The sequence below is a fragment of the Zootoca vivipara genome, chromosome Z2 (genome assembly GCF_965207765.1).
Source record: "Zootoca vivipara chromosome Z2, rZooViv2.hap1.1, whole genome shotgun sequence".
NCBI lineage: Eukaryota > Metazoa > Chordata > Lepidosauria > Squamata > Lacertidae > Zootoca > Zootoca vivipara.
The window spans coordinates 35,252,114-35,272,470 of record NC_142585.1 but is presented as its reverse complement, the minus strand read 5'-3'; the positions used below and the strand labels follow the sequence as shown (position 1 = coordinate 35,272,470).

The following is a 20,357-nucleotide window of genomic DNA, read 5'->3' as shown; positions in this document are numbered from 1 at the left end:
TGCTGACATGTCCTGTTCTCGTCAGCGAGAATGCCGTCAACACAGCACATAAAGGGGAGAAAAGACCTTGTCATTAGCGACCGTCATTTCCTGCCGACTCCAGTCATTCAGTGAGGTCACCAACGTGCATCTGAAATCCATTGAGGAGGACAGTGACAGCACCCCCCCTGAAGGGACTGGGAGTCTACAGGGGTGAGCCGTTTGCAAAGAGAAGATGGAGACAGACAGATGGATGAACGGGAAGCAAGACACTTTCCCCATCTGCTCCTGCGACCTGGGGTCACTAACAGTGCAGAACAGAGTGCAGAAGGAAAGAGACAGAGAGTGATACTTGAATTTTTTTTCTTCCCCTAAAAAAAAAAAAGAAAAGTTCCCTTTGCAGGAGGGGTTGGACTGGAGACGAGGATCCCAGCATGGAGCAAATTGAACCAGTTGAGACAGTAAGCCTTAGGTTGGGAGGGGGAGAGTCTGTGTTTGGAGTGGGAAGCGATTGGATGAGGTTGGTGAGAGACACTTTGATCTCTAAATGTTGTTGGACTACAACTCCCATAATCTTCAGCCAGATTCTTTGTCTGTGATTCCTGCACTGAGGAAGGATTGGACTTTTGAGTCGCTTACAATTCTACAATTCTATGAGACACTGGTGGTGCCATTATCAGAGATGAAGTTGCCTGAATGAGCCTTTAGATGCAGCAGAAGAAAAGCTTGTGTCTTAGGGATAAACCGTCAGCATTTCAGTGTGGGATCATCAGGCTTGCTACAGGGGAAGCAGGTGGGCAACTTTTGGTGGGCATGCTAATTATGTAGGAAAGTTAACCACTCTGTGAAACGCTGGTGACCTCAACATGTGTGTGTGTGTGTGTGAGAGAGAGAGAGAGAGAGAGAGAGAGAGAGAGAGAGCAGAGTGTAGGGTGCACTTCCTCAAGTTCTCTCTCTTAACCAACAGAAAGGTGAGGAAAAAGGGCTCCTGATCCAGGCACAACCTGGAAAGTTGTGCAAAACAGACATAAAGGGCAAGTGAGGTGTAGTGGTTTTTGTGCTGGACTAGGACCTGAGAGACCAAAGTTCAAATCCCCACTCACCCATGAAGCTCACTGGGTGACCTTGGGCCAGCCACTCACTCTCACAGTGTTGTTGTGATTAAATGAGGAGAGGGGGAACCATGTGGGCCCCCTTGAGCTCCTGGAAAAAAGGTGGTATGTAAATGCAATCAATCAATCAATCAATCAATCAATAATGTGTCTGAGATGGTCAGGGGTGGGGAGCAGTAGTGCCATGATGGTAACCATTAAGTCCAGGATCCACTTACTACAATAAACAGCATACATGCACGAACACACCCAAAATAGCAAGGCTGGCTCATCACACATTGAAATAAGTGGAATAATGTGCATTGACATCTAAAAAATTAAAAGGGGAAAGGAACAGAGCATCTGCTTTGCATGCAGAAGGTCCCAGCTTCAACCCAGAGAAACGTGCTAAGAGGAAGGCACGCATGGCAAATCCACACCGTGATCAACTCCCGCCTGGAAACCAATATCCCCACAGTGGAAGGACGTGTGGATCCAGAATTGGCCTCCACAGTCACTTACGGACCCATTGTTAAAACCGTGTTTATGGAAGACAATCTTACTCGGCTATGAGTGATCGCCAAAGAAGAAGAAGGTTTCTCCTAGTAGGGCTGGGAAAGAATCCCTGCCTGAAACTGCCTGGAACTCTGGAGAGTTGCTGCCAGTCAGTATAGGCAATAAAGGAAAGCTGTCTGTGGACAAACGCCTGCTCTCTCGCCCTGAAAAGAAAGATGAGCGCTACACCCCATAGTCTCCTTTGACTAGGCTTAACCATCCAGGGGTCCTTTAACTTTACCTTATAGGTAATATTGAGCTAGCCGGGGGTCTCTCCCACCTGAAGATGTCATTGGGGATTGAACCTGGAGCCTTCTGAATGCACAGCAGATGCACTACCTCTTCCCCAAATGGAAGGGCCTCACATGCATTATTTGCTATAAATACTACCCTTTATGCCTGTTGTCTTTGTCCATGGCGTTTTCTTGGCAGGGATACTGGAGTGGCTTGCCAGTTCCTTCTCCAGGTGGATCACGTTTAGTCAAAACTCTCCACTATGACCTGTCCATCTTGGATGGCCCTGCATGACATAGCTCATAGCTTCTCTGAGTTATTCAAGCCCCTTCGCCACGACAAGGCATTGATCCATGAAGGGGTGCTGGAGGAGACTCTTGAGAGTCCCATGGACTGCAAGAAAATCAAACCTATCCATTCTGAAGGAAATCAGCCCTGAGTGCTCACTGGAAGGACAGATCGTGAAGCTGAGGCTCCAATACTTTGGCCACCTCATGAGAAGAGAAGACTCCTTGGAAAAGACCCTGATGTTGGGAAAGATTGAGGGCACTAGGAGAAGGGGACGACAGAGGACGAGATGGTTGGACAGTGTTCTCGAAGCTACGAACATGAGTTTGACCAAACTACGGGAGGCAGTGCAAGACAGGAGTGCCTGGCGTGCTATGGTCCATGGGATCACGAAGAGTCGGACAGGACTAAACAACAACAACAACAACAACAACAACCCTTTATTGTGAGATGAATTTAATGACTATGCACTGCAAATGATCCAAATTGAAGCTTTCTGAGTGGTTTGGAAGTACCATAATCATTTTCAAATGTACTCTGGTGGGTGTGGGTGTGCGTGTTTCCCTGTGGGGTGGGGAGAGAGATGTATAAATGTCCCATTTGCAGATTGCCCCCTTGCCCAGTGACTGGGGTTGTTTCCAACACTTAATCATTCCTAAGTCACAGAGGAAGCATCCCGGAAAGGAAATAGATATCTCCCACACGGCACCAAGCTCAGCCCAAGTTCCTTTCAAGACAGACACTGACAATGCCCCCCAAAAAGTTGATCAAGTCACCCACCAGCTATTAGATTGCTCAGAGGCCATTTCCCCAGACAAAGAATGTAAAGTGCTAGCAATAATTGCAGCACACTGAAAGGTCAAAATCCTTCAGACAGCAAGAATGGCAAAGATGCTTAATGGAGAGAAGCGGGAGAGGAACACAATCCAGACAATAGCGGGAGGAGAAAGGAATCACTAAAAAGCACAAGATGACAAGGAGAGAGGAGGGTGGAAGGTGTGTTGAAAAGGTGGGGGCGGGGGGGGGGGAGAGAGAGAGAGAAAGAGACTTCCTGAGAACTCCAGTAACTGCAAAGCGGAGAATGATGGTTCGGTGTGGGGAGAGAAAAGGGGTGTCATTATGGGCAATTTGCTGGCTATGGGGAAGGAAGGAAAGAAGGAAGGAAGGAGGGGAAGAGCTCGTTTTGTACAAAGAGCTGTGGTGATTAGGAAGGAATCTTTCATCATGAGGTTTTATTGTAAAATCACAGAGGAGGTAGAAACACTGGTGCACCACATCAGGACTGAGACAGACTGAAAGGCAGGAGTGATGGAAGGGACAAGGGCATCCTGGGGGTTATGACCATACAGGGGCAAGGAGGTGAGCATTTTCATTGGCGCCAGCCACAATGTGTATGCTCTGCCACCACAGTTGGAGGCAGCAATGTTTCTGAATGCCAGCTGCTGGAAACCACAGGGTGCGGGAGAGCATTTGCGCTCAGGTCCTGTTCATGGGTTTCCCATAATGGGCTTGAGGGTTTCCCAAATGGCCACTGTGAGAACAGGAGGCTGGACTAGATGGGCCACTGGCCTGATCCCATGTTTTTGTGACAGCATTGGGTTATTTAGCCCTCTCTCAAGTTTCTTATTAAGATATGGGATAGGAGATGCAACAAAAGCAGCAGAAGTAAGCTTCCCTTTATGCCAAGGGCAGCCCTTGGGGATCAGAAAGAGGTGGCCCAGGCACTGTGTCACCAATTAAAGGCAGGGACTGCATGCAGTTTAAGCCAGGACCCTCACACACCATCTCAGAATCTATTTGGTCCAGTAATGTAATGCCATTATACTAAAAAGATAGGAACCTGTCTCATGCTGAATCAGACCGTGGGTTTATCTAGCAGAGTATTGTCCACAATAACTGCCCGCTGTTCTCCACCGTTTCAGCCAGGGGTCTCTCTCCAAGTCCCATCTGGAGATAACAGAAATTGAACCTGGGACCTTCTGCTTGCAAGGCAAGAAATTCCACCACTGAACTATAGTCCTTCCCCTGAGAATAAAGCAAGATTCCAGGGCTCATGGTTGTGAAGAAAGGGCTGGCTTATATAGGAACACATGAAATTTCCTTATACCGAGTCAAACTGTTGCTCCATCTAGCTCAGTATCATTTACTGTGGCAGTGGCTTCCTAGGGTTTCAGGCAAATGTGGATCTGCAACACTCCTGGGGGTGGGGAGAAGAGCTGTGAGAGGATTTTTTAGGGTGGAGGGAAACAGCTGGTAAGGGAAGGGTTGAAATCTCTCCCTCTTTCCCTGCTGCAAAGTGAACTCTTGCTCAGGTTCACATTATACACAGTTGCAGGGTTGAGTGGGCAGCATCACCACCCCCAAAATAGCTGAACGTCAGAGTTTGCCAGCTGCTAAGCTGTGCAGGGATGCAACATACCCTTGGCAGGAAAAATAATCCAGAAGCAAGACGTGATTCCCCAAGGAGTGCCTGTGTGTTCCAAGACGCAGCACACAACATAAATGGGCTAATGTAAAGCTGCATCGCTCTGTCTGTGAAATATTGTATTAACAGTCTCTGTAGCAGGCTAGTGGTAGAAGGGGAGGTGGTTCCATTTTCTTCTGTAAGAACAGAAGCAGAGTCCTGCTGGATCAGGCCAAAGGCTCACCTAGTACAACCCCTGTCTTCACAGTCGCCAACCCCAGTGGGAAGCTAACAAGCACAGCCTGAGTGCTACCAAACTCTGCCTACTTGTACTTCCCAGCAAACAAGAGCCTTTTACAGTGGAGCTGTTTGATAGCCTTATTTATCCATCATAAATCTGTCAAATCACTCTCTTAAAAGGCATCCAAGTTAGTGGCTGTCACTGCCACCATATTTTAAAGTATGTTTTAACTGCTCTATAATGTTTTTCTTTTTAAATTGTGGATCCATTTGCAGCTCTGGGCTCTTTCAACAGGAAACAAACAAGCAAGCAAATCATAGCATTATTCTGTATAGCAGCACGAAGTTTTCCTACCTGTGGATGAAATTCTTCTTCTCTAGGTACTCCATAGCAGAGGAGATCTGGGTGGCCATGTAGAGGAGCACAACAGCATTCACCTCCTGCCTGTTGCAGTCCCGCAGGTAATCCAAGAGGTTTCCATATGTCATGAACTCAGTGATGATGTAAAACGGAGGCTCCCGTGTGCATACACCTATGAAACATTTAAAAATGAACAAATTAGATTTTAAAAATGAATCCCGCTGAAGAAAGAAATAATTTATGATTTGCAGTATTAATTCTGGGTTGTATCCATTGTTAGGCCACCTTCACACCATGCATTTAAAGCACTATGATACCACTGCAAACCTCTCCCACAAAGAATTATAGCTTGTTAAGGGTGCTGAGACCCCTATTGCCCCCCCAAGCTACAATTCTCAGTGTGGTTTAACGATCATTCCCTTTTTCTAGGGAACCCTTAATTTTCTTAAAGGAGCTCAAGGTGGTGTTTATGATTCTTCCCCCGTCCCCTTTCATTTAATGCCCACAACAAACCTGTGGCGTAGATTATGTTGAGAAGCAGTGACTAGCCCTAGTTACCCAGTGAGCTTCATGGTTGAGTGGCAATATGAATACTGGTCTCCTGGTCCTAGACTAACACTAACTACCACACCACACCGGCTAGGAGAGACCCACTGTCTGAAACCCCGATGAGCTACTGCCAGCCAATGTAGACAATACTTAACTAGATGGACCAAAGGTCTGACTCTGTGTAAGGCAGCTTCCTATGACTAGGATGAATGATTTTTAAGCTAGAGGTGCTGCACTCCTATGAGGAAGGGGTCACAGCTCAGTAGTAAAGCATGCAAAAGGTCCCAGGGTTCAATTCCCAGCATCTCCAGGTAGGACTGGGAGAGCCTCCCTACCTGAAATCCTGGAGAGCTGCTGCCAGTCAGTGTGGACAATACTGAGTTAGATGGTTCAAAGTTCTGACTTGAAATAAAACAACTTTCTATGGTAAGAGAAGACAAACTTTCCTCCAGAAGCTGGTTAAAGATGTCTAAGCTTTCTGGCCTTTTATATATTAAATACAAGTATGAAGATTTAAACACACACAGATGCACAAACCTCTGTTCAACTTTTTTAAAAAATTAATTGCCAACTCCTGCCAGTGAACCGAAATGTCTCTCTGTGAAGCCTTGGTGTGACTTCACAGTGGTTTATCTTCTCCTTAATGTCCTATTTTGCTGTACAAGGCTTTGGTTTGAGTCGCCCTGTTTGGTATTTCTGACACTTACCCAGTAATTGCACCAAGTTTGGATGCTTGATCTCCTTCATTACCGCTGCTTCTTTCAAGAATTCTTCTACCTCCATAGTGTCCTCCTGCAGGAAAAGAGGGAAGGGAGGACAGGGAGAGAGAGAATGATTTCATCACATGATCTAGATAATGGAATCGCTGGAAATTAGTTGCAAGAACAATAATAACCTCTGGTCTCAGGCTGTGGAATATCGATAACCTCTAGCCTCAGGTTGCAGAAAATCGATAAGCTCTGGCCTCAGGCTGTGGAGCATTGATAACCTCTGGCCTTACGTTGCATAATATTGATAACCTCTGGCCTCAGGCTGCAGAACATCAAAAACCTCTGGCCTCAGGCCTGCCCCTCAGTGCACCAATGGGCTGTATCCAATCCTTGTCTATGCATGGATTTACTTTTGCACAACTCTATGACATGGTCTGGTTGGACAGAGAGGAATGGTGGGAGGAACCAGCTGGGGAACACTCAAGGGAAGAAGGCTCAGAGCCGAGGGAATGGTTATGGGAGGACAATGAGTGGCCAGAGGGAGAAGACTGGCAAGAGGAAGTGTCATAATCTGAAGAGGTAACTGGGCTTAGTGAGCTGGGAGTGTTTGTGGCAGAGAGATGTTAAGAATCAGAATTTGAAGCTGGCGAGTGGGAGGTCAATATGCAGAGATGAGGTCAGGCTGGCGAAAAGTCATGGTGTCTCCCCCTCCTGCTGTGACATGCTCGCCCTCCCCCACCCCCGGTCTTCCAGAACAAGGAGAGGTATGAAAAGAGTGGAGGAGAGATTGGCTGTATGCAGGCGCAGTATCTGATTGCTTGGAAAAAGCCATGGAGAGGAGGAGACATAGCTGTGGGGAGGTGGGGACCTTCAGTCTCAGCAACTGATTCCATGGAATAAGACTCACCAGAAATGAGTCACTGCGCTCATTAGGCTTGACACTCCGCAATGTCTGTGGAAATCATGTTTTTGCTAATAAAGAGTTAACTCCAACTTTGGACTGTACAATTACTGACCAGCATGCACTGGGACACTGTACATTCAATCTCTCTCTTCCTCACAACTGCCCCTTCAATCTGGGGGTTCCTCCAATCCTCAGGAGCAGTTTGGGGAGGGTGCAGGTCATGCACGGGGTGGACGGGTTCCATTGCGTGGGTGTAAATCTTTGCTAATGGAACAAGTGCATTGGATACCACCCTATATTTTGCTTGAAGCTCTTTTATTTTATATTTTGCTGGTGTTGGGTTACTGCAGTTCCAGGAGACAATTTTCCTTCCCTATATCCAGATTGAACTCTCCCTTTATTTGTTTCGAAAAGGTCACTCAGGTACCATCCGGAGAATGGCTGAGCAATGTGGAAATCGATGCAACTTCAGAAACCGTCACCTTCCTCTGAAATATCACAGGGGTTCATTTACATGCTGAGCCAGGGGTGGTGGTGGCTGGGTTAACTGGAATTTGGAGTAAGTCAAGAATCAATCTGTGGGCTCCTGGCTGATCCCCTGTGGGAAACCGCAAGTCTAGAGGCCAAATATGGCCCCCAGGCCTTTCTATCGGGCCCTCAGGACTTGCTTCAGGCCACACATGAATCTGTTAACCTATTAAGCTGCCAACAGACCTCCCCAATGAATTTGTTTAGTGAGTGTTCAAGGCCATCAAAACAAGTTTGCATCAGCACATCTTGATGAGTTAATGAAGTATTATATAAAAAGACACTCTTTCGCCTGTCCAGATCTACTGACAAACAACTTCCCCAGGTGACCCCAAGTTTTCATATCTTGGAGGAAAAAGGATCCCCTTCCTTGTTCTCTTTCCATGGAATTATGCATAACACAGATAAATTCCATAAACTGCTGCTATGTCCCCACATTAATAATCTTTTCCCTCCTTGCTTCCTGCATCTTGTGTGAGATATGACACAATCTGACATTCAAGGCTTGATTAGGTAGTCAAGATTCGCAGAGGGGAGATATATTAGTAGCTTAAAAAGTTCAGAGGCATATACCAAGGTGGAGAAATCTCTGGTCCTCTAGATTCCAGCTCCCATCATCCCTCCAGATGTCATTGGACTCCTGTTCCAACCATCCTTCCAGACATCAGTGGCCTTCAACTCCCATCATCCCCAACCATGATGGTTATTGAACCTCATGGGAGTTGAGAGGATGACATGGGGGGGGGGTGTCAACAGGTTCATTGTCCCTGTCACATATAATCTCCAAATACAAAATGAGGAAAACCCAGTGTGGTGTAGGGGTTAGAGTGTCAGACTAGGACTTGGGAAACCAAGGTTTCAATCTCCCAGTTGGCCATGAAGTTCTCTGGATGACCCATTGACAGTCATCATCTCCCAACCACAGGGTTGTTGTGGAGATTAAGTGTGGAGAACTACATACGCTGCCTTCCTGATCTGGAGATGCTTTAAAAAGTATTAAGAAGTATTAAGGGGGGGGGCTCATTGACTTCAACCAAAATTCCATCTAGTCCAGCATCCACTTTGCTCCCCAATTGCTTGTTTCCAGCCACTAAAACTTAGTGGCACATTGCCTCTCTGGAAACTGTGGCTAAACAGCTGTGATTCCTGCATTGAAGGGGTTGGACCAGATGACCCTTGGGGTCCGATTCCAACTATACAAGTCTAGAAGAGCTTCTGCCACAGAATTCCCTCAGAGTTTGCAATGGAACCCAAACCATGGAGAGAAAGTTTTGCATTTAAAAAGCCACTGCCTCTCTCTCCCCCCCCCCCCGCAGTCTCTTCCACCGCCACAGTTAAAATTGCATTATGATGTTATTAGCAGAAAGCCATCTCGGCTTGGCCTCACTCTGGAGTGAGGAAGGTACGGTTCCTGCTCAGCGGGGCGTAGAGTCCAAGATAAACAGAAGCTTGGGTGGCCAGAAGGTCATTTACAAAGCACGGCTGGGAGGAGGCTGTGCATTTACAGACAATGCTGTTTTCTGTCCCTGGGCTTCTTTCTAGGGAGGGAAAACAAAACATTGATGGGGGATAAGGCAGAAAATGGCAGAAGGGGATACTGGGAGGTGGGATGGACCGGAAAACAACACAGAGGCAGCACCACTGTGAAACGGAGAAGAAACCTTGGGGTTTCAGATGCTAGGAAAAGGGGAGATACAGCCCAATGCCACCCACCTGCTGGAAATTTCTCCTGCACGGGGCTAGTAAAATGAATGAGAACTACACTAGATTGTGGCCTCCACTTTTTCCAATGGGACTTGCACGGATTAATTTTTTGGTACATCCCTGCATTTATACCTCGCCTTCTTTCCCAAAAAGCTCAGGGTGGTGTACATAGTCCCTCTTCCCTCCTCATTTAATCCCCACAACTACCTGAGGAAAGTTACACCTAGTGTGCTTCATGGCCAAGTGGGTGATTTGAACCCTGGTCTCCCAAGTCCTAGTCTGGTACTCTAATCACCACACTGTACCGACTCTCCAATTTGGTGTGAGTGTTTTTCTGCTAGAGGTACTTGAATGACAAGTGGGGAGAGTGCTACCGTTGCACTCAGGCCCCAGTTACAGGCTTCTGTTTGAGGTATCTGGTTGACCACTGTGAGGACAGTATGCTGTACTAGATGAGCCTTTGGAACGATTCAGCTGCCAGGCCCATCTTATGTTCTTAAAATCTGGCTCAGTGCTCATTTTGCTGTTCGGCATTTTCACCCCATCCATGTATTTGCTTCCAATTAGTTTGACTGGTAGCTGGCTGGTGACTTCCTTTCCCTAGCCAACAGAAACCGGGCTAATAAAAAATAAGCAAGGATGATGTCTGAACGGTAAGCCAAAGGGTAAAAAAACCAAGGCTGGCTATAAATCACACAGCCGAGAAACCTAGTGGTTAGTGCTGGCTGTGAAGAATCTTAGCTTCTAAACAAGTTTCTTGTCCTCAAGAATCTTCTTCAGAATTCTGGAGACATGTTGGCTAGGCATGCTAAATACAGTGGTACCTCGAGTTAAGAACTTAATTCGTTCTGGAGGTCTATTCTTAACCTGAAATTGTTCTTAACCTGAGGTACCACTTTAGCTAATGGGGCCTCCCGCTGCCGCCATGGCGCAATTTCTGTTCTCATCCTGAAGCAAAGTTCTTAACCCGAGGTACTATTTCTGGGTTAGCAGAGTCTGTAACCTGAAGTGTCTGTAATCTGAAGCGTCTGTAACCCAAGGTACCACTGTAAAGGTTCACAATCCAGGTTGGCCCTTGAGCCTGGGGGTGGTGGTCAAGAGACAGAGTTACCCCATGCTCTGATTTCCTGTCCTTCTACATTCTATTTACTTAATAAGCCAATTATTTTCTTATAGAGAGAGAGTGTGAAAGGATCACGGAGCCTAGGGCTTGCTGATCAGAAGGTTGGCAGCTTGAATCCCAGCGACAGGAAGAGCTCCCGTTGTTCGGTCCTCGCTCCTGCCAACCTAGCAGTTCGAAAGCACGCAAGATAAATCCAGCGGGAAGGTAAATGGTGTTTCCGTGCGCTGCTCTGGTTCACCAGAAGCGGCTTAGTCATGCCGGCCACATGACCCGGAAGCTGTCTGCAGACAAACACCGGCTCCCTCAGCCTATAGAGTGAGATGAGCGCCCCAACCCCAGAGTCGTCCGCGATTGGACCTAACGGTCAGGGGTACCTTTACCTTTATCTCACCAACTGAGAACCCATAGAACAGAGTCCAGCTCTCATGAGCCTTGCAATGCAGCTTCCCTTCTAGAACTGGGCAAATATATCAAATTTGGTTTCTCCTGGATTCACTCGCCTCACCCCTTAGTTTTAAGTTCAGCTCTCCACATTTCCATGGCATCTTAGAGTCAAATATTAGCATTTTGCAAGCATTCCCCCACCCCCCCTATTACCATCCTCGTTGTCATTACCAGCTGGTCTCACAGTGGGTTGCAACAGCTTACAAGGAATGGGGAACTTCAGGAATGTGGCCATCCAGCCTTCTCTATCTGGCCCTTATGACTCTTCCCAGGCCACATCCCTCCCAGTCCTTCCCCAAGTGCTTCTGCTTGTTCATAATATGCTCTTGAATTGCAATGATACCTAGAGACAATGCCCCTGTAACTCTGGACAAATACAAACAACAGAGCATGTGCTTCTCCAGTGTCTTTACTACAGAGACATTTGTACTAGCCTCATCTTACCATTACTACATAGGTACCCAGGGCGCACAGGACAATTCTATACTTCCCTGCTGCTTTCAGATACCAACCCTGCTACGTTGCCAGATTCTGCACAGCAGTGCTCAAAATTTGTCGGATGATGACCTGTGCCACAAACTAGATATAATGAGTACTCGTATTAGAGTGCTCTGTAGACTGATAGCTATAGTCTTATATATATTAACCTTTTATGCTCTTCCACTCGTCTAATGTTCTTAATCCTTCTTTTAGACTCTCTTAGCTTTTTTTAGAACTTTATAGACTATTATATAGGGACCCAAGTGGCGCTGTGGTTAAACCACTGAGCCTAGGGCTTGCTGATCAGAAGGTCGGCGGTTCGAATCCTTGTGACGGGGTGAGCTCCCGTTGCTTGGTCCCAGCTCCTGCCAACCTAGCAGTTCGAAAGCACGTCAAAATGCAAGTAGATAAATAGGAACCGCTACAGCGGGAAGGTAAACAGCGTTTCCATGTGCTGCTCTGGTTTGCCAGAAGCAGCTTTGTCATGCTGGCCACATGACCTGGAAGCTATACGCTGGCTCCCTCAGCCAATAATGCGAGATGAGCGCGCAACCCCAGAGTCGGTCACGACTGGACCTAATGGTCAGCGGTCCCTTTACCTTTACTAGACTTTTATATATACTTTCTGTCTTAACTCCTTTTAGTTTTTTAAACTTTTTTTTAGATTTTAAATGATTGCCGTATTTTTCCATCTATAAGACACCCCCACGTATAAGACGTGCCCTGTTTTGGGGGACTCTGATTTAAGAAAATGGAGGGAGATACTATCTGTGTATAAGACGAACCCAGATTGTGAACATTATTTTAAAATAAAAAACAACATAGTCTTATACACGGAAAAGTACGGTATATCCCTCCCTCCTTATGCTGGTCTACGACTGTAATAAAGATTTGTTGTTGTTGTTGCAATGATGCCTTTTGCTTGCCTTGATGGAAGATGGAGAGACGGGTGGGGTTTTTTTCATGGCTGGATTATTATATTTATGTATTATTATTATTATTATTATTATTATTACCTGTGCCTCACTAGCAGGTCCCAACAATTTATAATTCAGAACACTTAAAACAGATTACAACCACAGGAATGGGATGGGTCCTGAAAACACACATCTCAGGTGTCAAAATGTCAGGGTAAATAGGTGCTTCGGAAAGCTGTATAATGGAGGTGCTAGATGCAGCACTATGGGGAGGAAATTCCACAACTTAGGGGCTATTACAAGGGAATGTCCTCCCCAGGGCTGCCACCCTCCCCCAAATTTCTGAGGGAGATGAAACTACAAAGAGCTCCCCCCCCCCCGGCTGATCTTAACACTCATGAGGATCTGTAAGAAAGGAGGCAATCTCTCGGATATTTGGGACCAGAGTCATATAATAAGTTTAAAATGCTATTTTCACTAATGCATACATTGTTAGGCACACTTCACCCAAATATACACATTTTTGTAAACATTACCTTTCTGGAGAACCACACTGAAAATTTCAGAGAAGTGCAAATTCCGGAAAAACCTTACACTTGGTTTTGTTCATGGTTCCAGAAAGTGCAAATTAGATAGATACATTAAAATGCAAACTGAATTGAGTTTCTCCTTCATCCTTATTCCCTTTCACCCTTTGCTGTGGAATTTTGACTTCCTGGTTGGTTGGTTGGTTGGTTGGTTGGTTTCATTTATGCTGGTGAACATGTTTCTCCCCCTTCTTGCTTAATTCCCGCCAACAACCCTGTGAGGAGGGCTAGGGTGAGAGGAAGTGACTGGCCCAGGGTCACTCAGTGAGTTTCATGGCCAAGTGGGGATTTGAACCCTGGTCTCTCCCAGGTCCTAGTCAAAGATGCTAACCACTGCACCACACTGCCTCTGACTCTGTGATGCAATGAAAAACCTCTTCCAGAATCTCTGTCTTAGCTCCTTGAAGTACACCTCATTTTCCTCCTCTTCCAGGAAGACCACAGCATGCATGAAATATCAGGGGAAGCCTGACAGTAGCAATAATTTGTTTGTAAACCTATTGGGCATGAAAAGATTCCAGGCTGACTGATCTTCAGCCTCCCACAAGGCTGGGGCTGGAAAGAGGCCGTGGCCAACGTCAGTTGCAGTATGGATGTCTCAAACGTGACCCTCAGAGGCACTCAGGTGGGTCAGGCTGCTGGATTCAATCACATCACATCACCAGAGGAAATGGAGCAAGCGTTTGGCCAGATCTGTAGGACCGCAGAAAGCCTGGGTGTGTGTGCTAAAACAATGTAGAGGCCTGGGATGATTTCCTTGTCTTGATGCAGGCAACAAAAGCTCTGCAAAAGGGGAATGGTTGTGGGGCAGAATATTCTGCAACCTGAGGCCAGAGGTTTTTGATGTTCCACCGCCTGAGGCCAGAGGTTTTCAATGTTTTCAGGTTGCAGAATATCAATAACCTCTGGCCTCGGACTGCAGTACATTGTAAACCTTTGGCCTCAAATCCTTGATCATCTTGGCTGCCCTTCTCTGCACATGTTCTAGCTTGTCAATATCCTTCTGAAATTGTGGCGCCCAGAACTGGACACATTACTCCAGGTAGGGTCTGACCAAAGCAGAATGAAATTATTCTATTACTTCCCTTGATCTGGATACTTCTCTTGATGCAGCCTAAAATAACATTAGCTTTTTATGCTGCTGGATCACACCATTGACTCATGTTAAGCTTGTGATCCACTAAGACCCCTAGGTCCTTTTTACATGTACTACTAGTACCTTATTTCTTGCTCCCTAAGGCACACTTTTTCCTCCTAAAAAGTAAGGGGACATGTCTGTGCGTCTTATGGAGCGAGTGCGTGGTGCCTGGAGCCGAATTGCCCAGGGGCAAAAAGCAGATCGTGCTGGGTTTTTTTGTTTTTTTTTTGCTTTTGTTTTTTTGCTTTTTTTTTTAAAGAAAGAGCTAAAGGCTAACAAGCGGGGAAGGGGTGTTGAAAAGAAGCCACTCAGCAGCTGATTTCAAGAGATCGAGGAGGGAGATAAGGGAAGCTAGCTCCCTTCTCGCCCTGTCCCCTTGCCCATGCCTCCATTGTTGAATGTTCTGCAGAGGGAGGCTGTTTGTTTCCGCAGCAGCATGTGACTGGCTGATTGGATTATCTGGCTAATTAGATTATCAGATGCTGCAGAACTGTGAGTTGTACAGGATTTGAACTGATCCTTTTAAAAATGGGGCTTTTCCTCTTTGCAAAAGAAGCTGCACAACTGTGAGCTGACACCCCCCCCAAAAAAAACGGGGCTTTCCCCCTTCCCTCCTCTGAAAACGAAGTGTGTCTTATGGTCAGGTGCATCTTAGTCTTATGGAGTGAAAAATACAGTAAGTCAGGTGCCCTTGTCTTAAATTGGTGGATCTTCCTGCCAGCCCAGAAGCTGACATTTGTCCCTACTGAAATTAATTTCTCTAGTTTGGGGCCACTTCTCCAATCAGTTAAGGTAATCTTGAATCCCAATTCTGTCTTCAGTTGTATTGCCTACCTCTCCCAACTTGGTGTCATCTGCAAATTAGATGAACATCCCCTCAATTCCTTACTCCAAATCATTTATAAAGAGGTTGAACAACAATGGGCCCAGGACAGAACCCTGTGACACCCCACTTGCCACTTGCCACCATGAGTGAGTACTCTTTGGGTTTAGTCAGTCAACCAGCTAAAAATCCACCTAACATTTATCTCATCCAGTCCACATTTTATCAGCTTCTTCACAGGAATATCATGGAGGACTTTGTCAAAAACCTTACTGAAATCAAGATACACTACGACTTGCATGCAGAAGATCCCAGGTTTAATCTCTGGCATCCCCCCCTTAAATTCTTTTTATTAATAACCATGAGAACTGGAATCTTACTTTACTTTGAAGAGAAGAGGCATATCAAAAGCTTAAAGCTCAGGTCCCAGCAACCAGTGTCTGAGCACAAAAGCACTCTCCTCTTCTGAGGTTGACATGACCATGAGGCCACAGAGATGAAGAAGTCTAAAAGCTGCCGTATCAATTTGAAAACAACCCAAGCCAAATCTCTGGGTGTAGGCTGGCGGTTTCAATCCATCGTAGCCAAGTCCTAAAGGCTGAAATACAATCTCAGAAGTTGGGGTCTAAACTTCAGAGAAGTTAGGTTCTAAATTGAGGATTGCCAAAAGGAGGTTCCCTTCCATTATGCTCTGGGCAAATCAGGTTATCAAATATCCTTGATCTCGATCTCTCTCTTTCTCTCTTGCCAAATGCAATGTGCTAATTGAAGTCTTACTTAATGGCCCTATGGAGTTCAACATTACCGAAGCACTGGACGGGGTCCCCCCCAGCCCTCGTTTTCCCTCTCTGTAGGAACTACTTTGCCAAGACGCACTGAGTTGCTTCCAGCCACTTTGCAGCAGGATAATAAATAGGCTGCAGCAGGAATAATTCATCATGAGCGACGTCCGTTGAAACTACCAAGGCAGCCTCCTTCCCGTTATTATTTTAAGGTGTCGATCTTCTTTGCTGCGGGGGCAGGCAAGGCGAGGGACAGAGGGAAGGGATGCCCAAAGTGCTTTGGAAACTCTTTTCTAGAAGACAAATTATACCTCTCAAGAGTTCTCCCTGCAAAGAGACCACAAAGGGCCTGTCTCCCCCTGCTGGTGTCTAAAGACAGATATGAGGTGTTTTTTTAAAACAAAAAATAAAACACCATCCCGCATTCTCCACACCTTTGAAGAAGGAGCCCTAATCCTGCAGTCTAAGACTAGATTGATGGATTTAAGGAAGGTGGATTAGGAGCCCGCCTTTCAAGTGTGTTTTTAGCCATGCATAATTTCAGGCTCCGCACCTTTTTGGGGAGAGTTTCTCTGAGTGCTCTGATAGCTCTCCCTGCACAGAGAGGGAGAGGGAGAGAAAGAAAAAGCCGCTTTATATTATTTTAGTCCCAGCTTCCAGTCATCCTTCATTAAGTATTTATCTGGCGTTTAGGAATTGGCGGCGGAGCATGGCAAAGTACCCGCTTTCGACTCAGAAAAACAGGGAGATTTTACGATAGAATGCATAACTGAAACATCTAAGAGAAATCGGCTTCCCAGAGCGGGGAGAGGTAGTCTGCGGGAGGAGGGAGGTTGCCCGTGGAAATGGAAAGCCTGCCCTCACCATCCAAAAAGCATGACTGGGATAGTGGTGGAGGCATATTTCTCACATGATTAAATTCTACAATCCAGAACTGTGTCAAGGGCTGAAATACAGTGGGCATTTGGCATTGTAGACTAACAGGTCTAAAGGACTTATGGGTGTTCAGATTCCTTTGCTTCATCTGAACTGAAGATGCCAGACCTGGGGAATCTGCTGCAACCTCCTCCTTTGCATAGTTTTTGTGAAGTTGTTAGGAAACCCTCTATTCACTTCACATATGTTAAATGTTCCTAAAAATGTATATATCAGTGAAAATAACATATAAAGTGTGTTATACAGCTCCTGCCCCAAATATCTGAGAGACTACCTTCCTTACAGACTCTCCTCAGTGTTAAGTTCTGCAGTTCCAACTCCCCATAAAAGCTCAGGGTGGTAGTGGTGGTGGCTTCATGACTAAGGGGTCTGATACTGCTTAAGATGTATAGCACAGACTGAGCCAAAGACTAACCATTTTCATTACACCATGAGAAGCACTTTGCAGAACAGATCCCACTCCATCAGACGCAGAGAACATATGAAGAGCTTATGCTGAATCAGGCCAATGGCCCATCTAGTCCAACACCCAATTTTCAGCAGCCAACCAGATATTCAGGCAGAGCTTTGAAAACTAAGGAGCAGACAACACTGACCACTGGGCAAACTAGATTCCAATTGCTGGCTCTCAATACATTCTGGTGTATTATAATTGTTAGTTATTGTTTTATTGTGTTAATATTGTATTATTGTACTGTATTATTACTCGTTATTGTTTTTAACTAATTTTTTTTTGTTTCAGCTTGGCCTTGGAATTCAAAATGAAGCTGGGCAAAGGCTAATAGAGTTCTGTCAAGAGAACAAGATAGGGAAAGATACAGGAAACTGAATGCAGATTTCCAAAAAACAGCAAGGAGAGACAAGAGGGTCTTCTTAAATGAGCAACGCAAAGAAATAGAGGAAAACAATAGAATGGGGAAAACCAGAGATCTGTTCAAGAAAATTGGAGATATGAAAGGAACATTTCGTATAAAGATTACCATAATAAAGGACAAAAGTGGTAAGGACCTATGCCAGCAAGTTTGGAAAACTCAGCAATGGCCAGAGGATTGGAGAAGATCAGTCTACATCCCAATTCTAAAGAAGGGCAGTGCCAAAGAATGCTCCAACTACCACACAATTGCGCTCATTTCACACGCTAGCAAGGTTATGCTTAACATTCTACAATGCAGGCTTAGGCAGTATGTGGACCGAGAACTCCCAGAAGTGCTAGCTGGATTTCGAAGGGGCAGAGGAACCAGAGACCAAATAGCAAACATGCGCTGGATTATGGAGAAAGCTAGAGAGTTCCAGAAAAACGTCTACTTCTGCTTCATTGACTATGCAAAAGCCTTTGACTGTGTCGACCACAGCAAACTATGGCAAGTTCTTAAAGAAATGGGAGTGCCTGATCACCTCATCTGTCTCCTGAGAAATCTCTATGTGGGACAAGAAGCTACAGTTAGAACTGGATATGGAACAACTGATTGGTTCAAAATTGGGAAAGGAGTACGACAAGGTTGTATATTGTCTCCCTGCTTATTTAACTTATATGCAGAATTCATCATGCGAAAGGCTGGACTAGATGAATCCCAAGCCGGAATTAAGATTGCCGGAAGAAATATCAACAACCTCAGATATGCAGATGACACAACCTTGATGGCAGAAAGTGAGGAGGAATTAAAGAACCTTTTAATGAGGGTGAAAGAGGAGAGCGCAAAATATGGTCTGAAGCTCAGCATCAAAAAAAAACCAAGATCATGGCCACTGGTCCCATCACCTCCTGGCAAATAGAAGGGGAAGAAATGGAGGCAGTGAGAGATTTTACTTTCTTGGGCTCCTTGATTACTACAGATGGTGACAGCAGTCACGAAATTAAAAGACGCCTGCTTCTTGGGAGAAAAGCTGGACCATAAAGAAGGCTGATCACCGAAGAATTGATGCTTTTGAATTATGGTGCTGGAGGAGACTCTTGAGAGTCCCATGGACTGCGAGAAGATCAAACCTATCCATTTTGAAGGAAATCAGCCCTGAGTGCTCACTGGAAGGACAGATCATGAAGCTGAGGCTCCAATACTTTGGCCACCTCATGAGAAGAGAAGACTCCTTGGAAAAGACCCTGATGTTGGGAAAGATTTAGGGCACTAGGAGAAGGGGGACGACAGAGGATGAGATGGTTGAACAGTGTTCTCGAAGCTACGAACATGAGTTTGACCAAACTGCGGGAGGCAGTGCAAGACAGGAGTGCCTGGCGTGCTCTGGTCCATGGGGTCACGAAGAGTCGGACACGACTAAATGACTAAACAACAACAAAACTCCTTTGAATCCCAATTTGAGAGAAAGTCAGGATACAAATACATTAAATACTGCTGTTGCCACTGCCACTAGTAGATTGTGGAAGGTGTTCCCCATGAGGTGCACATTGTCATTAACTTTTTTGAGAGGAATTTGAAAACATTCCTGTTTAGCTAGTTGCATTTGATGACTGAAGAATACTGTTCCTGGTAACGCTGAAATTTCTGAATGAAAGTGTGTGTGTGTGTGTGTGTGTGTGTGTGTGTGTGTGTGTGTGTGTAAGTAAGTAAGTAAAACACCTGCCCTTCTGTGCTGAAGCCCAGGGAGCGCACTGTATCTGTTAACGGAGGCCATATCTGCAGCAATGAGACACGGAACATTTCTCTCCCCCCCCCCCGACCCCAAAGTCTTATAATCTGCATGGTTAGAACACTAGGTGTCACTGTCTGCATATGCTTTTAAAAAAGAACCCACAAAGCCGGCTTGAGGAATTTGCTTCTCTAGGGGTACAAATCAGAGGTGGGAAAACAACTCAGCAGTTCAAATGCAAATCCTAAGAGGGCTCAACTAGCCCAGCATCTTCTCACACTGGGTAACCATATGCCTGTGGGAAACTTGCAGGAATGATCTGAACACAAGAGTACCAAAATAAAATCTTAGTTGGTCTTTAAGGTGCTACTGAATGATTTTTTTTCTATTTTACTCTCCCCTCCTGTTATTTCCAGAAACTGGTATCCAGAAACACTGCTGCCTCTGATAGTGGAGGTAGAGTGTAGGAACTATTTTACATCCTCAAAAGCAATTAAAATAAACATGAAGATAAAATTCACAGGTCAACATTCTACATATCAGGGCTTTGCCTAAACAAAAAATGTTTCTTCCATGCGCCAAAGAGAGTCCAGTGAAGGTGCAACATAGTAATCAGGGTGATCAGCCACTGATAGCCCTCTCCTCCACCAATTTGTCTAATCTTCTTTTAAATCCATCCAGGTTGGTGGCCTTCACTGTTTCCTGTGGGAGCGAGTTCCATAGTTTAACTGTGTGAAGAAGTCCTTTCTTTTATTTGTCCTGAATCTTCCAACATTCAGCTGCATTGCATTCCCACAGGTTCTAGTATCACAAGAGAAGGAGAAAAACTACTCCCTAACCATTTTCTCCATGCCGTGCATAGTTTCATAAACTTCGGTCATTTCACCTCTTTCTCACCTTTTCTCTAAACTAATCCTAAGTCCCAAATGCTAAATGCTGCAACCTTTCTTCATTAGGGAAGTCTGTACCTTTTGGGGCTTTCTAAGAGTGGTGAAGT

At 45.6% G+C, this 20,357-nt stretch overlaps 1 protein-coding gene across 2 annotated transcripts in view; it reads right to left on the bottom strand.

Moving 5' to 3' along the window:
- The window catches only part of ABL1 (ABL proto-oncogene 1, non-receptor tyrosine kinase), a 117,713-nt gene that overhangs the window by 15,293 nt on the left and 82,063 nt on the right, over positions 1-20,357 (bottom strand). For both annotated transcript variants that reach the window (XM_060270197.2, XM_035112972.3), the window contains exons 5-6: positions 6,409-6,493; positions 5,147-5,324 (exon numbers count right to left, since the gene is read on the bottom strand). In XM_060270197.2, the coding sequence (XP_060126180.2) occupies positions 5,147-5,324; positions 6,409-6,493 (263 nt within the window). The remainder of the gene's footprint in view (positions 1-5,146; positions 5,325-6,408; positions 6,494-20,357) is intronic.